General features: G+C 41.4%; 1 protein-coding gene across 3 annotated transcripts; it reads right to left on the bottom strand.

The window, feature by feature from the left end:
- Positions 1 to 266: 266 nt before the first annotated feature.
- On the bottom strand, positions 267 to 26,549 carry LOC109898130 (RING1 and YY1-binding protein). 3 transcript variants are annotated; one of them, XM_031792613.1, is made up of 6 exons: positions 26,343 to 26,549; positions 25,571 to 25,696; positions 4,597 to 4,932; positions 4,111 to 4,551; positions 3,901 to 3,996; positions 267 to 3,563 (listed from the first exon to the last, which is right to left on the bottom strand). In XM_031792613.1, the coding sequence occupies exons 1-6, from the start codon at positions 26,366 to 26,368 to the stop codon at positions 3,314 to 3,316; spliced, it is 1,275 nt and encodes a 424-aa protein (XP_031648473.1). In that variant the 5' UTR covers positions 26,369 to 26,549; the 3' UTR covers positions 267 to 3,313. The 3 variants fall into 3 exon arrangements, with proteins under 3 accessions (XP_031648473.1, XP_031648531.1, XP_020348537.2); XM_031792671.1 differs by having other exon boundaries at positions 4,111 to 4,565; positions 4,611 to 4,932; XM_020492948.2 differs by having other exon boundaries at positions 4,111 to 4,932; positions 26,343 to 26,548.
- Positions 26,550 to 27,056: the final 507 nt, after the last annotated feature.

Genomic DNA, 27,056 nt, shown 5'->3' with positions numbered 1-27,056 from the left:
TGGGACCGTCTACGTGTAAGGATGGTTCTGCCCCTGAACAGGCAGTTAACCCACTGTTCCCAGGGTGTCATTGAAAATAAGAATTTGTTCTTAACTGAGTTGTCTGGTTAAATAAAGGTATAAAAAAAAAAATCTCAATCAGTGACAGTGCAGGAGACTGTCTTGACGGCTGATCTGTGAATGCAGCCAGATATGACTGATAAAACATGGAAGCTACAGCTCAGGTCACCTTGCTCAATCTGAGGAAGAAACACCCAAGGAATAGACAACTTTAACAATTTTATTTGTGAAAAACTACACTTAAAATGCATAAATAGACATTTCTATTTGAAGCAGAGGAAATGATAAGGTAGCCAATAAGCATAATGTCGTGCACATGCCAGGTAACATGTAGAATTCAACATTGTATAAGCTAGTAGACAAGAAGCGGTGATCCTGTGAAATTCACTCCATACATTTCCACATTATGGAAGTAATGGCACCATCTCACAGGGTGACCAATGACACATCAGCTAGTAGTAAGAAAGGAAACAGAAAGCAAAACATGTATAAATATACTGACCCTACATACTTTTACTGAGCATAAACTTTAAAAGCATTGTACAAGACATTGTAATAGAGGAAAATGAAAAGAGCTTGTATAATACATTTAAATTGGAAATTCACGAGATTAATGTTATGTAGTCAGTAAACAAGCATTCTATATTTGGGTCTCTGACAAACAAAGCTAAAAAATGTAACCATCTTTACACAGTAAATTAAGGTTACTGGTCGCACACAAGAACATAACTGCTTGCGCGTAAAAGAAACAAAGAAAACTGTTCAGCTTCAATGCCATTATTCTCACGATGGCTCTTGCACAATTTAAAATTATACATACAAGCAAAGTTTACAAAATGCCCATTTTTCAATAATTTAACATACAATTAATCAATTATATAATGTCACAGAAGTCAGTCAAGTGAATATGGTTACGGGTAAGGCATGTGAAAGATAGCTTTTTAGGCCAATTTCTTCTAGATTGCATTACAAAGCAAAGATTTAATATGCTCATTAAAAATGATTGATAACATAATTTTCTTTATATCTCAGCCAGACACCTCAATAATCCTGTTCACATTGCATATCCTCCCTCATTCAGTCTAGAGACTCCATATCTTTGCAAAATAATGTAGTTTAAATACATGACATATAATCATACGGCTGAACAGCAAAATGAAACTCATGGAAGAGTCTGAAGTTACAACGTATGCTTATTGGACAACAAACATTGCTTATTCACACTACACAAATATGATTATACTCTCTACAACTGAAAATAGACAGTAAGGCCTTTACCTCAACACTTGCCCTATAGACTCATGGTCATAGTAAATTAGAAGGGCATGCCCAACTTGCCTGACCTGCTTTAGAGGTCTGTAGGGAGAGATTAAACTAGCCTGCTCAGGCCAATTGGTTCTCTGCAGGGGCAGATACTATACGGAGGAGAGTGGAGCAGAGCAGAGGCTCAGATAACAGGGTTTTCCATGGCTCCAAGAACTTCTGGAAACACTGCCGAGTTCAATACAGCTCATTGCTTAATGACTGGTTCTCATTGCCTCTAGTCTAGTGTTCACTGAGCAGAGCAACTAACTTGTGTTCTCCGAGTAGACACTTGTGATTGAAATAATGGTTAGGTGTTCAAATACAGCTCAGAAAACATGTCAAGTTTTGCTGATCCTCAGGTTTATGTCAAAGTTGAGTTGTTAAAAAAGTGGAAAATAATTACACCGTTAAAATGGATTATATTAGTCTTTATTTAAAATGTATTTCATTTCACACATTTTATAATTGCATCTCAAATTGTTATTCATTTGTCTATGTATCATGTCATTATGAAATTCCTTTGGTCCTTCAATAAATAAAACTAAGATATCATATACACATTTATTCTTTATACAATTTATTACAGTTAAGAGGAAATTGTGTTTGTCTATATTTGTCTAAAGGAGAATTAGAACCATTTAATTGGTTATTTAGGTAAGCTGTAACTGCTTTGAAAATTCAAAACAAAATGCAATATTCTATTATATCATCTACTTGCAATGTTTCTGCCTTCATTTGCCTACATATTGGGAGTCTTAAATATATCTTATCAGAATAAGTCACTCAAATCAATTCTCAATCTGTCCAGGCATTTGCACAAAACGGACTGGAAAATGACAACTTTGTAAACAGAATTTGAAAAGAAGATTAGTAGGCTAAACATTAGCTAGGACTTATTACAAGCTGAAGTCCCTTAGCGTCAGCTGGATATTATAAACGGTACAGGGAATCACTATATTACAGTTCAAACTCTGGTCTTAACAGGTGGATCTAAACTTTCCTTCAGTCATTACAGAAATAAACCTGTCTCAAAGCAGAAGGTCCCGCTCCATCCCTCAAATGGCTAACCAATATTGAAGCGACGGAATGCAAAAAACATCAACAACTTTAGTGTTTTTCACTATCGCCTACACCATACAGTTAGACAGGCGATCAATTCTATATCAAACTAAATCATAGACAAAGAAAGCTAGAAGAAAACGTTTGGTGTGTTGAGTTTACATCGTAGGATTTTCAAATCAAACAGGTTACCTTTTTATGCTGCACATTGACCTCTACATATCAACCTGAAAGACCAGACTACAGAGGTCCACACTCTCACTGTAGGAGAGTGATAGTGTGAGAAAGAGTGGACGAGAGAAAGAGAACATTTCTGGGTTATTAGCACTTTGTTGTATTGTGTGAACGACCATCCCACGTTGGAAACTGTTTCACAGTCTGTCTCTATCTAGCACCATTGTGTGGGTGTATCAAGCCTTGTCCTATCCTACCAGTACAACCATCAAAACTAGTGTCAAAGGGAGCGATAGGTAGCACTACAAAGCAAAGCCTCAACAAAAAAAGTCTAAAAGTATACAGGTGAAACAAGTAATAAATAAGGGTAATAATATTTCAGAGTTGTTAAAATGGTGGTTATTGTGCAGATAATTTCTTTATACAAAAACAAAAATGTTGAATCAGCCACATATCCACATACAAATATAAAACAATACATTATTCCTGTCAGCCCCACTCTCCCGCATGGGCCATGCACAACGTGTACCCATGGTTAGACGTTAACCATCAGGCACACGCTGGGGCCGCTCCAATCAGCGAGCTCTCTCAGCATCCAGGGATGGTGATGGAATGGAGATGGATGCAGGGGGTAGGGCAGCAGTAGGAAGGTGAAATATCTCCCCCTAAGGGATCCCATCCACAGAGTCCTCTCAGAGCACCTGGACTGGAGGGCTCAGAAGGACTCATCTTGCCCCACAGAGAGCTCTCCTTTGGGAGTGGAGGTGCGAGTCGAGCTCTTGTCCATGCTCTCGGAGCCGGAGCTCTGATGCTGCTGCTCAGAGCCTGCGCTGGATGTCACGGTGGACGAGGATGTGGAGGAGGAGCGGGTCTTCTCCTTAAAGTCTGTTATGATGACCGTCACGTTCCCCACCGTTATCGCTAGCTGCTGGGCGGTGCTCCGGTCAATATTCTTCAGTTTGGGCCTAGTCGGCAGGGGAAAACACAGGGTTAGAATTACATTGATAAAACTGCCTTACTAAGATACAACCATAGATGTGGCCAGCCCAGTGTGGGTGATTAGACCCAACTGCTCATTCCAACAACAACGTGAGCAATAACAAGATCAACCAGAAGTAAGAGGGAGAAAGTGAGAGTGGATGTAGAACATACAAATATAATTTATGAATAACTCGATTTTTTTCCAACAGTGGCCTTTAAGAATAGCTTGAACGAGTGGCAATTTAAATGCCATGACAGGTTTTCACAATGTCCAACGGCAAGATACTGTCAGTACTAGTAGCAGAGAGAAGAATGACCAACCTGGAGATGTGAGAGTTGTTGGTCTTGGTTGTTGACTTCCCAGATTGTACACTGTGTTTATCACTAGGTGGACTCTGGTGAATGTCTGTCTTGGGTCTGCACAGGCAAACACAGGAGTTATATTAGTAAAGTTCATGTCTATAGACAGATGATGCTTAAACAAACACGTGCCTCTGTACAGACATATTATTTCTTTAACTACACACTGACCTGATCTTTTTGATGCTGGATTTCTTGGTGATGGGCCTGGCTAGGCTGATCTCTTTGATGTTGGGTTTCTTGATGATGGGCCTGGCTAGGCTGATCTCTTTGTTATTGGGTTTCTTGGTGATGGGGCTAGTTGGGTTGATCTCTTTGAGGCTGTTTTTCTTGGTGATGGGCGTGGTTGGGTTGATCTCCTTGAGGCTGTGTTTCTTGGTGATGGGTCTGGTTGGGCTGATCTCCTTGAGGCTGGGTTTCTTGGTGATGGGCCTTGTTGGGCTGATCTCCTTGAGGCTGGGTTTCTTGGTGATGGGCCTGGTTGGGCTGATCTCCTTGAGGCTGGGTCTCTTGGTGATGGGCCTGGTTGGGCTGATCTCCTTGAGGCTGGGTCTCTTGGTGATGGGCCTGGTTGGGCTGATCTCCTTGAGGCTGGGTCTCTTGGTGATGGGCCTGGTTGGGCTGATCTCCTTGAGGCTGGGTCTCTTGGTGATGGGCCTGGTTGGGCTGATCTCTATCTCCTCTTTCTCATCCTCTTTCACTTTCTCCTCCTCCACTTTCTCCTCCTCCTCCACTTTTACCTCTTTAACTTTCTCTGCTTTGTCATTGTCCGGTGTCTCCTTCCTGCCGTTATCCAGGGGAGATTCTCCTTCATCTGGCCTCACTCTCTCCGGACGCACTGCCTCATGGTGCTCCCCCTCCACATCCACCAGCTCCCCGTCTGGGTCGTGCTCCCTCTCAGGCCTCTCCTTCCTCTCCTTCTTGGGTGGGGGAGGCGTGGCGTACTGCTGAGCCACCTGCTGGGCCACCAGCTGGGAGTTGATCCTGGGTTTCCTGTAGAAAACAGGGAACAAACAGGGATTAGCCGGCAGCAGCGTCTCTAGGCTGGGCTCACTCAGGGCCAGGGCTGACATGACGATAGCCCCTGCCTGACCACATAGCAACACACACTGCATCATCTTATAAGGAGTTGGATGGATTGAGCCACAGGCTGGCTGGCTGAGTGTAAGTGACAGCTCTTGGTCGGCTAGTCTGGTTGAAGGGTAAACTCATTAGCTCAGTGCTGTAATAAAATGAATGTGGGGGATCACAAGGTGGGACATTTGCAGCCCGTCATTTACGTCCTCTAATCTGATTACTGCAGCGTTGGCCCCATTTGTCAGACTGGGATCCACAGGGACGTGCAGCCACTCACTCAAGCTGGCGCGACAACCAGAGCAAGCAGAATGAAGTCATTGTTGCCCTCTGTGGTCTCTCTCACACACACCTAGCCTATTATTTTTGAGCCCAACCATTCACATTCAGCAGGCAAATGCATCCTAAATCAGAGAGGGAGACAATTAGTGTCTTCGCGGATGAATACAAAGCTCTAGGATGAAAGGCTCAGTGGAAGCTCATCACTCTTCCACCTAAGAGGTTACAACGGGTGTTTCATGAAAAACTGTTTATTCTCCTAAAACACAAGTCAACTGTAAGGACAGCATATTTTAAGTCCCTACTTAAATTCAGAGCAGGGTCTCAGGGGGAAGAGACAGAAGACCAGAGAGCGACAGACAGGCTCCAAAGACCTGACTCTTGACAGGCCAGAGAATCACAGCTCCGTGAGAAATACCAGCGTAAACCAGACATGTATGCACCGACCCACCCACCCCAGAATGGTGCATGGTTTGCCAGTTACTCGGGAGGCACATCCACCCATGGCAAAGATGGTATAGCCTCCCCATCTCATCTACTGCATTGGCAGGAAGTCCTCCTTATTGTGTAGCTGTTCAGGGTGTCATGATTAAAGGAACTCTGCAGGACTGAGGACAGATGGGGAATTCCATAATTTCTGATGCTTCTCTCTAAGCCTCAGACTGAACTGATAAACAAGCTCTGTCTGGCTCATAGAAAATGTAGCCTACCTGTTGACTGCAATACAGATGAGGTACTGACTGAGGCTCTCGCTCTCAGTCTTATCTTTAAGTGGATCAGGTTCAGGGGCGGGAGGTAGCCTAGTGGTTAAAGCATTGGGCCAGTAACCAGAAAGGTTGCTAGATCGAATCCCCAAGCCGACAAGGTAAAAATCTGTCCTTCTGCACCTAACCCACTTTTCCTAGGCCGTCATTGTAAATAAAAAAATGGTCCTTAACCGACTTGCCTAGTCAAATAAAGGTTACATTTAAAAAGGTAAAACATGAGCAGAAACTTGATAACTGAGTGTGGCTGTTACAGCTGGCGCTGGCCAAGACATATTTTAGACAACATGGCCCTGAGGTTTGAGATGGTTCTTTTTCTGTCTAATTTGGTTGGGTACATTGTTAATGATGCATGGCTGAAGAGGTCTGTCGAGAGGAGAGTAGTTTTCACAAGGCTGCTGGAGTGGTTTAACTCAGAGATCGCACGTCCCAGATATCATCTCACATCTCTCTAATTCCCCGTGCTCCCACCATATCCCCAAACTGCCTATATATCCCCATTCTGCGACAGAGAACCCACCCTCTATCCCTCCAGCCGATAAAAAGGCAATCAATCGCTTATTGCGTCATGACATAGCGCACGTGACACGCTCCAAAACATGCAGACGGTGATGAATGCGCTGATGAGCAGGGCCCAGTGGCACCACCCACCACAGCTGCAACGGCTCTGGAACTACATGTAGCTAGCCTACTCACTCCACCTGCAGAGTCAATGCATGTCACACACTAGAGAAGAGGAGAGGGATCGACATGCTCACGTTCAGCAGCATCTGGATGATAAGACACTCATGGCAACCTAGTGACATAAGGTTAGAGCAACTTCATATCAATTTCAATTCTCGATCCCCCCCCCGAGGAGACTAGCTTGTACTGTCTGATTAGCACAGGTCACTTTGCAACACGCACTCAAACACACAAAACTATTTGTCTCTCTAACTGCAGTACTAACCCCATGAAGTGTCACTGATCAATCACAGGATTTGGCAGGATGCATGCAGCCCAAACACTCGTAAACATGTTCTCAGGTTCCCGTGTCCGACAGGCTCAGAAATAATTTCCTGTGGCAGGGTAAGCTTTTAGCAGAGAGCTGGAGGTAGAAAGTGAGTGTGATTGATTGATAATCTCACACCTCCTCGGTCCGTCACCCCAGTCCCAGAGATGTGTGTCAGAGGCAGCAGCAGAGCTCAGCTCAGAGAGAAGCAGTAGAAACAGCCCCAATAGTTAAGCTATGATTTAGTGCCAGCTGTAACTCAGCCATGGAGTTGTTGCTGGCATGATAGGAGCGCAGCTCCCAGTTGGCCTGCCCCATGGTGCTGTTACTGTACAGTATATTATTTATTTACCAGCTACGTCACCGCTGCTCTGAACACCACCACTGTGTCCCATTAACACTGCTTGCTGGATCCAGATCATGGGCCAGCCACACTCACCAACAGACTTAAATACGCACTCCAGCTATATTTACTCTTCCCATTGAAAAACAATATCCCACATAAATAAATCTACAGACAAAAATACATATTTTTTTAAACAAGTTGAAACTTCATGGTGTAGTCCATTCAAGGATTTGGTCTGATGGTTCCCTCTGATGTCGTCAGCTTCCCCCCTTGCTTGCGGGAACAATAGAGCACACAAGAGGTAATATGACACAAGTGGGGGGGTTTATGAGGACACCTTGAGCACCTTTTAAGATGTGCCTATGTTAAGTAAAACAGGTGATAAATGAGGTGAAAAGGAGACTGAGTGTGACTAATACATTTAAATATGCAGGACATCATAACCAAGGAGTCTGTACCAAGCCACTTCTCACTGAGAAACACCAGATAAGCCTAGATCAAAAACCTTCCTCCTTTTCACACCTCCATAGATAATGATTGACATCATCGCCTCTCTGACTGACACTTCAATTCTTCTTGATACAGTGGTGTGGAGTCTAACTCAGCACGAGCCAATGAAATGACTCATCAGCTCAAAACACTAAATCCAGGCGGATTGAGAACTATGGTTACACTGCCAGCCACACCCACGATATTGTCCCAATCATAAGAGTTCTGGACTTCACAGGAACTAGTCCTGCATGTCAATATTAGCCTCCTACCGAAAGAGCACAGAGAGTGTGGAAGATCGAGACAAATAATATACAGTTGAACAGTTTGTGACAGATTGACAGAAACAGATGACCACAGGAAAGCTCATTAACACAGCTCTTTATTTCAAGTGCTGTGTGGAGGACAGGCAATAACTCCCAGCCAGCAACAGACCAGGAGCATGCAGCAGTGGCAGCTCAAAGAGGGAGAAGACAGACAAAAATGTTTCCTCTACCAACTGCAGTCAGAAGGTAAGACATCAGAATCGAAAACTACTCATTTTCTTTTTTAATGTCAGGCTATGTAATAGCCTTTTTCTTAGTCAAGAGCGTTACATCTGCAAATTGAATTCTCTTGGTATAAAAAGTCACATTTCCTTCCTCGGTGTAGACCTAATCATGACCGGATTGTCTACTGTCACAGCCACATTGTGCTCAGGCTTCAGATTCAACATGGTGTGATCCATTGGGCTTCTGTTTGATCAGAACACTTCTCTACACCATGGCAACAGAGCATCAACATCTTGTTCCGCACCAACGTTCACAAGCTGCTGCAGTCGGTGCCTTGATCACTATGAATAAGTAACCCCTCAGCACAGAGATGGACTAGTGGAGCGGAGTGGAGAGGCAAAGCTGGCTGTTCTGTAATATGTTAAACAACCTGTGGGACCCAGCTCCCATAAACCAGTCTGTGAACTGTGCCTGTTGCCTCCAGCCGGTGATGAATACAGTACAGTACTATACTGTGTACGAGTATTCAGAAAGCACCTGGAGTGGAGAGAAGCTCCCGGCTGCAGCACTGCTTGCCTGCTAAAGTCAAGGACATTATTAAACATTAATCCATCCCCTCCAGACACAGGATACTGCCCCCCCCCCCCCCCTAAGGGGGATGCCTGCCTCCGCATGTCCCCCATGCCCCAGGTACTCAGTATACAAAGTGGGCCCCAGCACAAACCCCTCCACTAACACAGCCCTCCATTATGTTCCCTCAGAGAAGAGCACAAAACAAGGCATCTGAGCGTGACATTGTAGTTCCCACGGTGATGTGGTGAGACAACACTATTCGGGACAGTTGACAAGAGGGGGGAAGAGAGAATCCATAAATATCATTTATTTAAAGGGAAAAAAATTATGCAATTTTTCAATGAAGAATGTATTCATGTGTCTAACCTCCCACTGATAGACATTCCCTCCCATGTCTGACCTTCAGGCTACAAACTGCCTCATCAGGGTGATTGACAGCCAGTCGTGAAAGCAATAAGCATGTATGCGCTCCCTTCATCAGCTGCTCCATAGTGCATTCCTGTTTATCACTCTCTCCCCCTCTGTGGTATAATTTTCTCCTTCTCTTTACCTCTATGGTATCACCCACTTCCTCTTCAATCCCATTTTTCCATATGCATCCATTTCTTCCCTGCTATACCTTTTCGGTGCAATTTCACTCACTGCGTTTCCCTCTTCCGTCCATTGTTATTCCTCATTCAGTTCCTCTCTCCTCTGTGTTTGTCTCTGTCTGCTGGACCCAGTAACCCTGCTGCTGCCGTCCTTGGTTGGCCTGATTCAAATTAGTTCAACAAGTTATCAAGCAACACTGCTCAGGAAGCATGTTGTATCTTATAGTGTTTCATGTAGTGTCTATACAGGACCAAAACAAAAACAAAGCATGCAATTACAGAAACCCAACAGTGCTTAATGCTAGACAAACACTACAAATTCGCTTTCATGGAAATAACACTGCTCTAGTCTCCTAGTGACTAATTATTCTACACACAGATTGACATGACCTATTCAATGTCAATCTTGACTGAATAAACACAATCCAATATATTTCCTAGATGACTACTCCTGAGCTGTTCCTCTCCCCAGTCTCGTGTTAAGTGACTGACACCCACAGAGTTGTGATCCAGAGAGATAGCTGTGGTGGTAAGCAGCATGTGTGAGGGCCTGCCCAGTGCTTCCCTTCCTGGGTAATGATGTGCTCCATTCTGTCATCCCCCAGGAGACTCTTGGCTGAGTGAACACATGTCCCCCCCCGCCCGCCATCCATCACACCCAGCAGAACTCACCCCCCTCCTTCCCACAGCCTGGAAACACACTCTCCTAATAATGTATACAGTGCATTTGGAAAGTATTCAGGCACCTTGACTTTTTCCACATATTGTTACGTTGCATCCTTATTCTACAATTGATTTTTTTTTTATTATCTTATCAATCCACACACAATAGCCCATAATGACAAACCTTTACATAAGTATTCAGACCATTTACTTAGGACTGTTGAAGCAACTTTGCCAGTGATTATAGCCTCGAGTCTTCTTGGGTATCACGCTACAAAGCTTGGCACACCTGTATTGGGAGAGTTTCTCCCATTCTTCTCTGCAGATCCTCTCAAGCTCTGTCAGGTTGGATGGGGAGTGTTGCTGTACAGCTATTTTCAGGTCTCTCCAGAAATGTTTGATTGGGTTAAAGTCCGGGCTCTGGCTGGGCCACTCAAGGAAACTTCTGAGACGTGCCCCGATGCCACTCCTGCAATGTCTCGGCTGTGTGCTTAGGGTCATTGTCTTTTAGCAACTCCAAGTGGGCTGTGATGTGCCTTTTACTGAGGAGTGGCTTCTGTCTGGCCACTACCATAAAGGTCTGATTGGTGGAGTGCTGCAGAGATGGAAGGTTCTCCCATCTCCACAGAGGAACTCTGGAGCTCTGTCAGAGTGACCATCAGGTTCTTGGTCACATCCCCGACCAAGACCCACATCTCTCCATTAAGGAGTATGGCTTGGCAGAAGTCTTGATGGTTCCAAACTTCTTCAGTTTAAGAATGATGGAGGCCACTGTGTTCTTGTGTACCTTCAATGCTGCAGAAATGTTTCGACCTCATGGCTTCGTTTTTGCTCTGACATGCACTGTCAACTGTTGAAAATTATAGAAACAGGTTTGTGCCTTTCCAAATCATATTCAATCAATTGAATTTACCACAGGTGGACTCCAATGAAGCTGCAGTTACATCACGGATGAACAAAGGAAACAGGATGCGCCTGAGCTCAATTTCAAGTCTCATAGCAAAGGGTCTGAATACATACGTAAATAAGGTATATTTTTTATTTTAGAATAAGATTGTAACAAATTGTGGAAAAGTCAAGGGCTCTGAATACTTTCCAAATGCACTGTATAGCCTGTGCATCACATTCTCTTAAATCCCATGAAGTAATTAAGTACTTTTAAATCTGCCAATTAACACATTAAGACTAGGACCTACCCACTCATGCTTAAAGTTTAGTGCAGATGCTGATAATGCTGGATAAGCTAAAGCAGTACCTCTGAGCGAGTGGGGCTGGTGGTGTGGCGGGGATAGGAGATACAAATGGAGTCCGTGCCAGCATGTCCCACTCATGTAATTCCATTATCCCTGAAAATGTGTTAATGTGACAGTAGTAAAATCCAGAGATTATAATGACCTTATTGCATAATTTGAACCTCTCTGGGATATGTGGGACGGTAGCGTCCCACCTCGCCAACAGCCAGTGAAAGTCGGGGCCAAATTCAAAACAACCAAAATCTCATTATTAAAATTCCTCAAGCATACAAGTATTTTACACCATTTTAAAAAAAGATACAATTCTCATTAATCCAGCCAGTGTGATTTCAAAAATGCTTTACAGCGAAAGCACCACAAACGATTATGTTAGGTCACCACCAACTCACAGAAAAACACAGCCATTTTTCCAGCCAAAAAGATGTTGATGAAAATACAAATGTTCTACATGGAATTAGAGATGTACTTCCCCTTAATGCAACCGCTGTGTCAGATTTCAAAAAACCTTCACGGAAAAAGCAAACCATGCAATAATTTGAATACAGAGTTCAGACAACAAAACAGCCAAAAAGATATGCCATATTGTGTAGTCAACAGTCAGCATTATAAATATTCACTTACCTTTGATGATCATCAGAATGCACTCCCAGGAATCCCAGTTCGACGATAAATGTTTGATTTGTTCGTTTATGTCCAAATTTGTTTGGTAAATAAATCCAAACGAGCCTTCAGGTCCAGCCGAACGTCAGACGAAAAGTTCAAAAAGTTATATAACTAAGTATAGAATCAATCTTTAGGATATTTTTATCATAAATGTTCAATAATGTTCCAACCGGAGAATTCCATTGTCTGTAGAAAAGCAATGGAACAAGAGCTAACTCTCTCGTGACCACGCCTCAGAGCCTGTGGCACTCTGCCAGACACTTGGCTCAATCAGCTCTCATTCATCCCCACGTCACAGTAGAAGCCTGAAACAACGTTCTAAAGACTGTTGACATCTAGTGGAAGCCGTAGGAAGTGCAAGATGGCCCCATTTACACTGTATTTTGGAATAGCAAAGAGTTGAAAAACTACAAACCTCAGATTTCCTATTTGGATTTTTCTCAGGTTTGCGCCTGCCATATGAGTTGTTATACTCAGACATCATTCAGTTTTAGAAACTTCAGACTCACGAACATCACAACGTCGATATGACACATCAACAGGTTGCACTCTGTACATATCTAACAGCGGAGTTAACACAATACCAATAATTTGGTTTGGAACACAAGAATCACCAGCATTATGCACAACAGCACTGAGCAAAAATTCCTACCTCCTAAACATGTCTGGAATAAAGTGGCAAGCAACAAGTCACGGGGAACGTCCTATCCCCAAAACCACAGACAGCCAAACGGCACGGGTCCCCGATACCAACCATTAATCAAGTTAAAAAGGCCCTGATTGATTCTCCCTGGAACAGGGACCTGCAGCATAAACACAGCACAGTCATAAGGAAAACTGATCAATCCGCAAGGCATCACATTCTAGCAGCAGAGTGATTGGTTTTAGGTGCTGGCTACATCTGAATATGACAGCCGCAGGATAATAAATTATAATTTAGTCAGTGCTTATATTTTTTCAAGACCAAGGCCGAAGCAAATCGAGACATGGCCGAGACCAGAAAAATGCAACTCCAATTCAAGACCATGATTGTAATTGTCAAATCATCACCATAATGAGTTCAAAATGTCAAGTATTTCTGTGTTCATATTTTCAAAAAATAGATTTTTGTTGACATTCAGTGAAAAAAATGCATGCAGAGGGAAAATAGATACTCCACAAATTATTACTAACCCAAGTACAGCGGAGAACAATAGGCCTAGCTAGCTAATGTTAGGCGCTGTGTTTTTAACTTGCCACATAACACTGCTAATAGGCTAGCGTATCTATTTATGATTAAATTCATATTCCCAGCGTTAGTTACATTCGTCCGTTTTTGTCCAGAAGAGTGTCATTGAAACTGAAACGAATAGAAGCAGCAAACAATGTACCAGGCCAGCTGTGATTTACAATCTGATAGCAATATGTTTTGGACTACCAAGAAAGGTATTGGTGAATTAGATTAATCATGCATTGAAGTGCATCCATCTATTCTGCCAACAATGCCTTAGTGAAAGTCATGGAACATTGAGTCAAATAGAACCTATTTTTAAAACCTCTTATAAAGTTGGTTTTGTAGCATAAACTGGGAATTATATATTTTTGACTGTTTCATATCGGCAAAATAGTTCAAAGTGTTGTCAGCTCCACTTTAAAAACTTTAGGCGACTTTGCTAAACATTAAATGCTTTGTCCAATGGGAAGTAATCGTTGTACATTTCGATTGGGAAGTGCTTAATGGTTGTGCTTCTGCATTGTTTGCCGTTTTATAATGAGTTTCTGTATAAGTACTAACATCTGCTGATGTAAAATGGGCTTTATAAATATATTTGATTGATTTGAGTTTTTGTATTCTTATGATTGGGACCTACTGGCTTATTATGATGTCAGAGTTTATGGATTGTTATCCTTTAACATCATGCTGTATGTGATTGCGGTCTTCCCATCAGGCTCGATGCAGTGGTGTATACTCTAACTTCGCCTAAAAGTTCCCAAACTGCCCACCCAGCAAAGGAAAGGCACCCTGTGTGAAAAATCATGTTTTCCTAGGGCTTATGAGTTTTTCTAACTCTAAAAGCACTTTATGTTTTTGAAAAAAGGCAAATTGACTTCAAGGTAGGGCATAAAAGGGATAACGAATCCAGTTGCTTGTGTCATCCGTTTCAGGAAAGTACTTATGTAATTGCACACCCAACTCACTCAGGTGCTTTGCTATATGACATTTGACATTGTCCGAAAGCTTGAGTTCCTTTGCACACACAAAAATCATACAATGATGGAAATACCTGTGTGATGTCCTTGTTAATGCAAACAGAGGAGAGCTCCAACTTCTTAATCATAGCCTCAATTTTGCCCCGCACATTGAATATAGTTGCGGAGAGTCCCTGTAATCCTAGATTCAGATCATTCAGGCGAGAAAAAACATCACCCAGTCGTGTGAGAAACTCGTCATTATTCAAGTGGTCAGACAAGTGACAATTATGGTCAGTTAAGAAAACTTTAAGCTCATCTCTCAATTAAAAAAAACGTGGTAATACTTTGCCCCTTGATAACAGCGCACTTCTTTCTGTATGTTGTAAAAGCTTTACATGGGTCGCTGCCCATTTCATTGCATAATACAGGAAATACACAAGAGTTTAGCGGCCTTGCTTTAACAAAGTTAACCATTTTCACTGTAGTGTCCAAAACATATTTCAATCCGTCAGGCATTCCCCTTGGCAGCAAGAGCCTCTTGGTGGATGCTGCAGTGTACCCAAGTGGCGTGGGGAGCAACTGCTTGCATGCGCGTTACCACTCTACTATGTCTCCCTGTCATGGCTTTTGTGCCATCCGTACAGATACTAGAGGTCGACCGATTAAATCGGAATGGCCGATTAATTAGGGCCGATCAGTGTTTTTGGGCGTCGATTTCCGAATATATAAAAAAAATATAAAAAAATACACCTTTATTTAACTAGGCATGACAGCCTAGGAACGGTGGGTTAAAAGCCTTGTTCAGGGGCAGAACGACAGATTTTTACCTTGTCAGCTCAGGGTTCCAATCTTGCAACCGCACAGTTAACTAGTCCAACTCTAACCATTGCACTCCACGAGTAGCCTGCCTGTTACGTGAATGCAGTAGAAGCAAAGGTAAAATGCTAGCTAGCATTAAACTTATCTTATAAATTATATTATATAATTATATAATTGTATTATGACATACATTGAAGGTTGTGCAATGTAACAAGAATATTTAGACTTAGGGATGCCATCCATTAGATAAAATACCGAACGGTTCCTTATTTCACTGAACTAATAAAGGTTTTGATTTCGAAAGGATAGTTTCTGGATTCGACCATATTAATGACCAAAGGCTTGTATTTCTGTGTGTTATTATGTTATAATTAAGTCTGATTTGATAGCGCAGTCTGACTGAGCAGCAGCAGGCCCGTAATCATTCATTCAATCAGCACTTTGTGCGTTTTGCCAGCAGCTCTTCGCAAGCACAACGCTGTTTATGACTTCAAGCCTATCAGCCTAATGGCTGGTGTAACCAATGTGAAATGGCTAGCTAGTTAGCTGGGTGTGCGCTAATACGGTTTCAAACGTCACTCGCTTTTAGATTTGGACTAGTTATTCCCCTTGCGCTGCAAGGGCCGCGGCTTTTGTGGAGCGATGGATAACGATGCTTCGAGTGTGGCGGTTGTCGATGTGTTCCTGGTTCGAGCCCAGGTAGGGGCGAGGAGAGGGACGGAAGCTATACTGTTACACTGGCAATACTATAGTGCCTATAAGAACATCCAATAGTCAAAGGTATATGAAATATAGATAGTCCTATAAATAGTCCTATAAATACTATATTAACTACAACCTAAAACCTCTTAACTTGGCATATTGAAGTCTCATGTTAAAAGGAACCACCAACTTTCATATGTTCTCATGTTCTGAGCAAGGAACTTCAACGTTAGCTTTTTTACATGGCACATGACTTTCTTCTCCAACACTTTGTTTTTGCAATATTTAAACCAAATTGAACATGTTTCATTATTTATTTATTTGAGGCTAAATTGATTTTATTGATGTTTTATATTAAAGTTAAAATAAGTGTTAATTCAGTATTGTTGTAATTGTGATTATTACAAAAACAAAATAGAGGTCTTCCTTAATTTACCCCCTATACACGTAAACGGACATATACCAGGAGCTGTACCCAAGCCCGCCACGTCTGTTGACTCATCCAGCTGTCACGCATAGAATTCACTGGCTGGTATACGAAGCAGTAATTTTTTCAAAAGTTTTAGAACCTTCAGAGTGTTTTCTATCCACAACTACTAATAATATGCATATATTAGTATCTGGGACTGAGTAGGAGGCAGTTTACTCTGGGCACGCTTTTCATCCAAAAGTGAAAATGCTGCCCCCTATCCCAATGAAGTTAATTGCGAAATAACGCAATGTCAAATACAAGTACCCTAGACAAATAATTAACATCCAATCACATTAACCGGTACACTCTCTCGGGAATTCCGCTAACAGTGCAAACGTAGCTGCTGCTCCTTCCGTTTGCCCGAATTTTTTTTTTTTAAGTCTCAAAGCGTCCATAGACAGTAGCAGTACTACCAGTAGAGCTGGTATCTACCAGCGGTACTACGCCTGCACCTGTCGACAAGTTGTTGTGCTTCCACGAGCATATCCAATGCTAGCATCAGTAATTCTACATTTGTTAGCCCAGCTAGCATGGACAGTGACAGTTATGAATCTGATGCAGCTGAAGAGCTACTGCCCCCTTACCTGGGAAAGCACTGAACAACAGACAGGGAAGTTGGACCATCAAAGAGGCGCAAATATGATAACTACATTTATTTGGGGTTCACTTATATTGGGAGTAGTGCCTATCCTCAGCCAGTGTGTTATATCTCAAAACTCGATGAAACCTTCACTCTTACGCAGACATTTAGAAACAACATGCCAGTTTGACAAATAATCCAGGGGAATTTATTTAGCTAGAATTAAGACAGACACCTCTGCACAATGGCCAAGACCAGAGAGCTGTGTAAGGACAATAGGGCTCAAAATGTAGACCTGCACAAGGCTGGAATGGGCTACAGGCAATTATTAGAAAATGGAAGAAGTTCAAGATGATGGTCAATCACCCTCGGTCTGGGGCTCCATGCAAGATCTCACCTCGTGGGGCATCAATGATCATGAGGAAGGTGAGGGATCAGCCCAGAACTACACAGCAGGACCTGGTCAATGACCTGAAGAGAGCTGGGACCACAGTCTCAAAGAAAACCATTAGTAACACACTACGCCGTCATGGATTAAAATCCTGCAGTGCACGCAAGTTCCCCCTGCTCAAGCCAGCGCATGTCCAGGCCCGTCTGAAGTTTGCCAATGACCATCTGGATGATCCAGAGGAGGAATGGGAGAAGGTAATGTGGTCTGATGAGACAAAAATATAGCTTTTTTGGTCTGAACGCCATTCACCGTGTTTGGAGGAAGAAGGATGAGTACAACCCCAAGAACACCATCCCAACCGTGAAGCATGGAGGTGGAAACATCATTCTTTGGGGATGCTTTTCTGCAAAGGGGACAGGACGACTGCACCGTATTGAGGGGAGGATGGATGGGGCCATGTATCGCGAGATCTTGGCCAACAACCTCCATCCCTCAGTAAGAGCAGTGAAGACGGGTTGTGGCTGGGTCTTGCAGCATGACAACGACCCAAAACACACAGCCAGGGCAACTAAGGAGTGGCTCCGTAAGAAGCATCTCAAGGTCCTGGAGTGGCCTAGCATGTCTCCAGACCTGAACCCGATAGAAAATCTTTGGAGGGAGCTAAAAGTCTGTATTGCCCAGCGACAGCCCCGAAACCTGAAGGATCTGGAGAAGGTCTGTATGGAGGAGTGGGCCAAAATCTCTGCTGCAGTGTGTGCAAACCTGGTCAAGAACTACAGGAAATGTATGATCTCTGTAATTGCAAACAAAGGTTTCTGTACCAAATATTACATTCTGCTTTTCTGATGTATCAAATACTTATGCCATGCAATAAAATGCTAATTAATTACTTAAAAATCATACAATGTGATTTTATGGATTTTTGTTTTAGATTCCATCTCTCACAGTTGAAGTGTACCTATGATAAAAATTACAGACCTCTCCATGCTTTGTAAGTAGGAAAACCTGCAGTGTATCAAATACTTGTTCTCCCCACTGTATGTGTGTGTGTGTGATATATATATATATATATATATACACACACACACACACATATATATATACACATACATACACATACATACACACATACATATACATACATACATATACATATATACACATACAGTGAGAAGAACAAGTATTTGATACACATAAGCAACAGATACCATTTTAATAAGGGTCTAGAAGCGTCTTATTGGTGCGCTGCAGAGTGGCTAGGACAAGCTGCCGCAGATATAGCTGGGACAATGCTGCGGGAAAAGGCACAAAAAAACTACAGACATCCCACCAAAGTGTCCGATTTCAAATAGGCTTTACAGCGAAAGCACCACAAACGATTATGTTAGGTCACCACCAAGTCACAGAAAAATTCTGCCATTTTTCCAGCAAAAGAGGAGTCACAAAAAGCACAAAGAGATCAAATGAATCACTAACCTTTGATGATCTTCGTCAGATAACACTCATAGGACTTCATGTTACACAATACATGCATGTTTTGTTCGATAAAGCGCATATTTATGTAAAAAAAAAAAATCTCTGTACACATTGGCGCGTTACGTTCACTAGTTCCAAAAACATCCGGTGATAATGCAGAGAGCCACATCATTTTACAGAAATACTCATTAAAAATGTCGATGAAAATAAAATTGTTAGACAGGGAAATATAGATACACTTCTCCTTAACGCAACCGCTGTGTCAGATTTCAAAAAAACTTTATGGAAAAAGCCAACCATGCAATAATCTGAGTACAGCTTTCAGACAACAAAGCAGTCAAAAAGATATCCGCCACATTGGGTAGTCAACAGAAGTCAGAAATAGCATAAATATTCACTTACCTTTGATGATCTTCATCAGAATGCACTCCCAGGAATCCCAGTTCCACATTAAATGTTTGATTTAGTTTGAAATATGTCCATCATTTATGTCCAAAGAGCTACTTTTGTTAGCACGTATGGTAAACAAATCCAAAGTCATGAAACGTGTTCCCTAGTTGCAGACGAAATGTCAAAAAGTTCCGTTACTGTCCGTAGAAACATGTCAAACGATGTATGGAATCAATCTTTAAGGATGTTTTTAACATAAAAAGTCAATGTTCCAACCGGAGAATTCCTATGTCTGTAGAAAAGCAATGGAACAAGAGTTAACTCTCTCGTGACCGCGCCTCAGAGCCTGTGGCACTCTGCCAGACACCTGGCTCAAACAGCCCTTATGAGCCCCCACTTCACAGCAGAATCCTCAAACAAATTCCTAAAGACGGTTCACATCTAGTGGAAGCCCAATTTCAACTGCCTACAACTCATCCCCAGAAGATATGCATATTATTTGTTTCTAAATCTGTTTGAATCATGTCTGTGAGTATAACAGAATTTATGTAGCAGGCAAAACCCCGAGGACAAACCATTCAGATTATTATAAAAAATTGAAGGTCACCCTCTTTTCAATGATTTTTCATTGGGATTCCAGATTTCTAAGGGACTTGCTTGCAGTTCCTACCTCTTCCACTAGACGTTCAGTCTTTAGAAATTGGTTGAGGTTATTCCTGTGTAATTAAGAAGTACGGCCATCTTGTACGAGTGTCACGTCATGTGTTCTGTTTGATAGAGGCGCAAGACCAGAAAGCATGCTTGAGTTTGTTTTCTTCCTGTATTGAACACAGATCACCACATCTTCAATTTGATCGATTATTTAGTTGAGGTATTTTTAAAGTTCTATTACAAAAGTAGTTTGAAATGTTTTGGCAAAGTTTACAGGTAACTTTTGAGATATTTTGTCGTCATGTGCAAGTTGGAACCGGTGTTTTTCTGGATTAAACGCGCCAAATAAATTGACATTTTGGATAAATATGGTCGGAATTAATGGAACAAAAGGAACATTTGTGATATTTATGGCATGTCAAAGGCATGATTTATATTTTTATTTCTGCGTTTTGTGTCGCGCCTGCAGGGTTGAAATGTTCTCTCTTTTGTTTACTATGGTGCGATGCTCAGATAATAGCATCGGTTGCTTTTGCCAAAAAGCCTTTTTGAAATCTGACATGTTGGCTGGATTCACAAGATGTGTAGCTTTAACTTGGTATCTTACATGTGTAATTTCATGACAGTTTGATTTTTATAGGAATATATTTGAATTTGGCGCTCTGCATTTTCTCTGGCTTTTGGCCAAGTGGGACGCTACCGTCCCACATATCCCATCTTCTATTGCGGCTGAAAAAGATGGCTTATTCTCCCAGTATCCAACTCTGTAAGAAATGGATGGTTGAAAAACATTTGCGTCTCCTTTAAAATGCATTCGTAAATATCCTTTAGAGTCTCAACTACCTAGAGGCAGCTTCACTTTAACCTCTCTGCTGAGTGTGCCAAGTCTATATAACATACAAAAATCAATACACCTTTAAAGCTAGAACCCTAAATTTAAACAATAAGTTCTCCCCCGCCCGTTTCAATAAAAGGGCTAAGGGATGGGGCAGGAGAAACCACTCAAATTCATAGAGCTATCGATTCAAGGACTGACCATCCATGATTTCAAATGTATAGTTAACCATGTTGAGGATATACAGTATTTGTTTACATTTACGTTGTTAACTTATTTTGGATAGAGGGCAGCATTTTCACTTTTGGATGAATAGCATGCCCAGAGTGAACTGCCTCCTACTCAGTCCCAGATGCTAATATATGCATATTATTAGTAGTATTGGATAGGAAACCCTCTGAAGTTTCTAAAACTGTTTGAATGATGTCTGAGTATAAACAGAACTCATATGGCAGGCAAAAACCTGAGAAAAATGAGGAAGTGGGAAATCTGAGGTGTCGTTTTTGAACTCGCCCCTATCGAATACACAGTGGGATATTGGTTATTTTGCACTTCCTAAGGCTTCCACTAGATGTCAGCCATCTTTAGAACTTTGTTTCAGGCTTCTCATGTGAAGCGGGGCCGGGCCAGATGGGAGCTGGGTCTGCCTGCAGCCTCGTTCTCTGTCACGCGCTTTCACATGAGAGGTATCTCTCGTTCCATTGCTTTTCTACAGACAATGGAATTCTCCGGTTGGAACATTGAACTTTTATGATAAAAAACATCCTAAAGATTGATTCTATACTTAGTTCGACAAGTTTCTTCGACCTGTAATAACTTTTTGAACGTTTCCTCCGACTGGACCAGATTGCGCTTTTGGATTTGTTTACCAAACAAAAGAAGCTATGGACATAAATTAAGGATATTATCGAACAAAACAAGCATTTATTGTGGAACTGCGATTCCTGGGAGTGCATTCTGATGAAGATCATCATAGGTAAGTGAATATTTATAATGATATTTATGAACAATGTTGACTACCCAACATGGAGGATATTTCTATGGCTGGTTTGAGCTCTGAGCGCCGTTCTCAGACTATGCTTTTTCCGTAAAGTTTTTTTGAAATCTGACACAGCGGTCGCATTAAGGAGAAGTGTATCTAAAGTTCCATGCATAACACTTGAATTTTCAGCAACATTATTAATGAGTATTTCTGTGAATTCATGTGGCTCTCTGCACAATCACTGCATGTTTTGGAACTACTGAACATAATACGCCAAAGTAAAATGAGATTTGTGGATATAAATATGAACTTTCCCGAACAAAACATACATGTATTGTGTAACATGAAGTCCTATGAGTGTCATCTGATGAAGATCTTCAAAGGTTAGCGATTAATTTTCATCTCTATTTGTGCTTCTTGTGACCCCTCTCTTTGGCTGGAAAAATGGCTGGGATTTTCTGTGAGTTGGTGGTGACCTAACATCATCGTTTGTGGAGCTTTCGCTGTAAAGCATTTTTTGAAATCAGACACTGTGGCTGGATTAACAAGAATTGTATCTTTAAAATGGTGCCTAATACTTGTATGTTTGAGAAATTTGATTTATGAGATTTCTGTTGATTTGTATTTGGCGCCCTGCAATTTCATTGCTGCTAGCGGAACCCCAGTCCTAGACAGGTTAAGTCAATAAGTATTCAACCCCTTTGTTATGGCAAGCCTAAATAAGTTCAGTAGAACAAATTTGCTAAACAGGTCACATAAGTTACATGGACTGACTGTGTGCAATAGTATTTATCATCATTTTTGAATGGCTACCTCATCCCTGTACCCCAAACATACAGATAATTCTAAGGTCCTTCTGTCGAGCAGTGAATTTCAAACAAAGATTCAACCAGAAAGACCGGGGACATTTTCCAATGCCTCTCAAAAAATGGCAACTATTCGTAGATGTGTAAAGAAAAAAGCAGACATTCAATATCCCTTTGAGCATGGTGAAGTTATTAATTACACGTTGGATGGTGTATCAATACAGACAGTCACTACAAAGATAAAGGCGTCCCTTCCTACTTCAGTTGCCGGAGAGGAAGGAAACCGCTCAGGAATTTCACCATGAGGCTAATAGTGACTTTAAAACAGTTACAGAGTTCAATGACTGTGATAGGAGAACACTGAGGATGGATCAACAACATTGTAGTTACTCGACAATACTAACCTAATTGACAGAGTGCATAGTAGTAAAGAATAAAGTATTCTAAAACATGCATACTGCAAACAAGGCAGTAAAGTAATACATTTTTCTCCTGAATACAATGTGTTATGTTTGGGGCAAATTCAATAAAACATATGTACCACTACATATTTTCAAGCATAGTGGTGGCTGAATAATGTTATGGGTATGGTTGTAATCGTATAGGACTGGGGAGTCTTTCAGGATAAAATAAATTAATAAATGGAATGGAGCTAAGCACAGGCAAAATCCTAGAGGAAAACCTGCTTCAGTCTGCTTTCCACCAGACAATGGGAGATGAAGTCACCTTTCAGCAGGACAATAACCTAAAACAAGAACAAATCTACACTGGAGTTGCTATCCAAGAAGACAGGGAATGTTGCTGAGTAGCCAAGTTTACAGTTTGACTTAAATATACTTGAACATGTATGGCAAGACCTGAAAATGGTTGTCTAGCAATGATTAAAAATCAATGACAGAACAAAGAGTTTTGAAAAGAATGGGCAAATGTTGCACAACCCAGGTGTGGAAAGTTCTTAGCCAGAAAGACTCGCAGGTGCCAAATGTGTGACTACAAAGTATTGACTCAGGGGTGTGAATACCTATGTAAATGAAATATTTATGTATTTATAAAAACATGTTTTCACTTTTTCATTATGGTGTTTGTGTGTAGATGGGTAAAAAAATGAAATTGTAATCCATTTTGAACTCCGGCTGTAACAAAAATGTAGCATAAGTCAAGGGGTATGAATACTTTCTGAAGGCACTGTTTTTTGGGTTCTTTAGGAATACGACAGTTGAACTAAGCTCGAGGCATTTATAAGGTATATTCCTCAAGAATCAATGGCTATTTATAAGTTAAAGACGAGGATTCTAGCTTTAAAACAAACAAAATAACGACAATCTGAATGAGTGTGCGCATCCAAGCAAATAAGTCTACCTGCTTTCTTTGAACTCTCGACACCAGCAAAGATATACTGTAATTAGTGAGCAGATTATTACGTCATCTTCACACAAAGGCCCCTTCAGGCAAACTAACTAGCTAGATAAAAGGAGTAAAGACAAATCACCACCACACGCACTCCTAAAGTGTGGATCACTTGGCTGAGAGCAAGCTGCTCTCCCCATGCTCCACTGGATTACATCAAACAGAGAAAATATGCCCAATTAGTGCTCATTATAAATAAGAGACAGAGTTACAAATAGCAAACAATTGCATCAAAGGTGAACAATTGAGAACAAATGGGGATGTGACAAACCACTTCAGTGATGTCATGCGATTCCATTTAACAAATAAGAGGCAATTGGGCTGCTGCCAAAAGCTCAATAGTAAGGGGTTTTGACATGCTTCTCATCATTTCCTGCCATTAACAACAAAGCATGCTAACCCACATTGTGACATATTACCAGTATCAGCTGCAGGCAACAATTTAGTTAGAATAAATAAATAAATCAGAGGAGAATAAATAAATCAAAGGAGACAAAAAAAATGTAAATACAGTACCCACAACTTTCGATTAGTGGTAAAACCAGTCAGCGTTTTACCAGTGGCAGACTTAGAATGAGTGCTCTGCTGACAGCTTAACACAGCTGGAAAGGTGGGGGGACTCTTCTGCAGGCTCACAAATGACTCATCCATCTCTAGATCTCATCAGGCAGCTGATTAGAAGTGACTGAACTCACACTCTGACACAGACAACTTATCGGCAGTATCATTCCCCAGAACACAAGTGTGAGTGGTAAACATTCAAATACAGAATGCATATCTTGATTGTATCATCTCAGTTTCCCATAACAGAGGGCCTTCTGACAGCCATGAAATAGGTTTCTAACTGTGACTTCTCAGAGTGGCTCTATTTTACTCAAACAACAAACTATCAGGGGTTTGTACAGCTGTGGTATGCATATGACTGATCAGAAGTATGACAACTAAAGGAAAGGATTTCAAATAAGTAATTAACATGTTGTCAATCATATATTATTTATTGCCTTACCCGCTCATGCCATTTGCACACACTGTATATAGACTTGCTTTTTTCTATTGTGTTATTGACTGTACGCTTGTTTATTCCATATGTAAATCTGTATCGTTGTTTCTGTCACACTGCTTTGCTTTATCATGGCCAGGTCGCTGTTGTAAATGAGAACTTGTTCATAACTAGCCTACCAGGTTAAATAAAGGTGAAATAAAATTACAAAAAATGCTCATAACACCAATATCTAGCCAGCAAAATACTAATCAAGACATGTACTGCAGTGATATGGTAGATCTATGATAGGTCTCAAGTAGGCAATGTAGTAGTTAGTAACACTAATTGGTTGACAAGAAAAATGCATTAATTTCATAGATCAGAGAGTACCAACAACTTAACAGTTTCCATGGTATGGTATTTAATCCTACTGGTATGTGATACATTCTAACAGATATTTAAAGCAGCAGAATTCTTGTTTCGACCCGTTGATTGAAGTCAAATTCAGAGCTTTCATTGTAGCAGCTCTACAGCCATTATAAAGTAAAGTCCCTCATCTTCCTCCCACCCCTCTCTGTGCTACCGAGGCAACCGGCAGCACACCTAGCCGACTACATTCAGTCACTAGTATCCATACAATAATGAATTGCATGGCCACCCTGGAACATGTCTACAACAACATCGATCAAAATGTCCAAACATTAATATAAAAATTGGTAACCGATTAAATTCGATTTCAATAAATTGCTATGCTTTACAGCAGGAGTAAAGAAAATAACCTTAGACGTACCTTGTCGATGTGCCCTTCCTCACATCGCAGATGCTGCATTTAAAAGCCTCTGCACTGTTCTTGAAGGTGCAGACGCTACAGTCCCAATATCCGTCGTCAGCACTTGGTTTAGCTTGTCTTTTCGGCCTTAGAAAAAGAGACATGTCAAGTGAGTTGATTACATATCATTTATATGATTAGTTATGACTGTTAGTGGTGATGACATGCAGTACCCCCACCTTTCAATGAGCAAACTTAAACTAATACATAAAATATTGGTTGGTTGTCAAATTATCCATTCGAATTCCTAATAATAGTTAACCAGGGCGAGCTTCTTGAATAAATCCATCACTGGCTAAAATCAAGCGACCTAGATGATGTTGGTTAGCCAGTTAGCTAGCTAGATACAACATTTGGTTGCATCGCTAGTCTGGCTAGCAAGCAGACTAGCTACATATTTTAGCTCGGGGCTAAGCATGTTAGCTAGCAAAACGAATGTCAAATAATGTCCATTCGACATTGAGCTTCGAACGAGTTCTGTTGACACTGAATATCATTTCCTAGAATGCCAGGCGTATCCACAGAAATTTTCCCTTTGTCTGAGAGTGTCTGGTAGAGTAGGGAGCGAGAAGCCGCCATAGTGCCTGTGCACTATTCTAGCTCTGGCATACAAACTGAAAAAAGGAGAAACACTCCTTGAGAAAGCATCCGAATATCAACCCCAAACGGCACGGAATTCTCGCAAAACAAGTCTAAATCGACACAAAACGGACTGGGGTACGCGGTTAAATACCTGGTAGGGCTCTTCTTGTCGCCCATGGTGAGAACGGTCTTCCAAAAGAAGAAAAGGTCTTCAGTAATTATCAGTAATTGTCGTAGGTTGTGTACGGAGGATCCAGATAGAACCGCTGCTAAAGCTGGCAGACAAGATCGCGTTCAGCGACTGCTCGAGGTAGGGCAGAGCGATTGAACACCGCGTGACTCCATGACGCCCAATCACCGCATGCCTCGGTTTAAAAGTCTGGTTGGAAATAAGAAAAATGGTTAGCTTGCTAGAATATTCCCATAATATCCCATTTTGCAATTAGATTATGTGGTTTACATAGTCGAAATGTAGAATAGTGCATTCTCAGGATTCATGAGTGTCATACATTCCTGTGCTACAGCATGAGCTGGGTCGTATGTCATTGTATTTTATGCAGACTCGTACTGAAGATGGTTGTATTTTATGCAGACTCGTACTGAATATAGTTGTATTTTATGCAGATTCGTACTGAATATAGTTGTATTTTATGCATATTCGTACTGAATATAGTTGTATTTTATGCAGATTCGTACTGAATATAGTTGTATTTTATGCAGATTCGTACTGAATATAGTTGTATTTTATGCAGATTCGTACTGAATATAGTTGTATTTTATGCAGACTCGTACTGAATATAGTTGTATTTTATGCAGATTCGTACTGAAGATGGTGGTGAAGTTTATATTGGGACACTGCTGCATA

This window comes from Oncorhynchus kisutch, linkage group LG1 (assembly GCF_002021735.2).
Source record: "Oncorhynchus kisutch isolate 150728-3 linkage group LG1, Okis_V2, whole genome shotgun sequence".
In the NCBI taxonomy this organism is placed as follows: Eukaryota; Metazoa; Chordata; class Actinopteri; order Salmoniformes; family Salmonidae; genus Oncorhynchus; species Oncorhynchus kisutch.
This window is presented reverse-complemented; position numbering and strand designations above follow the sequence as displayed.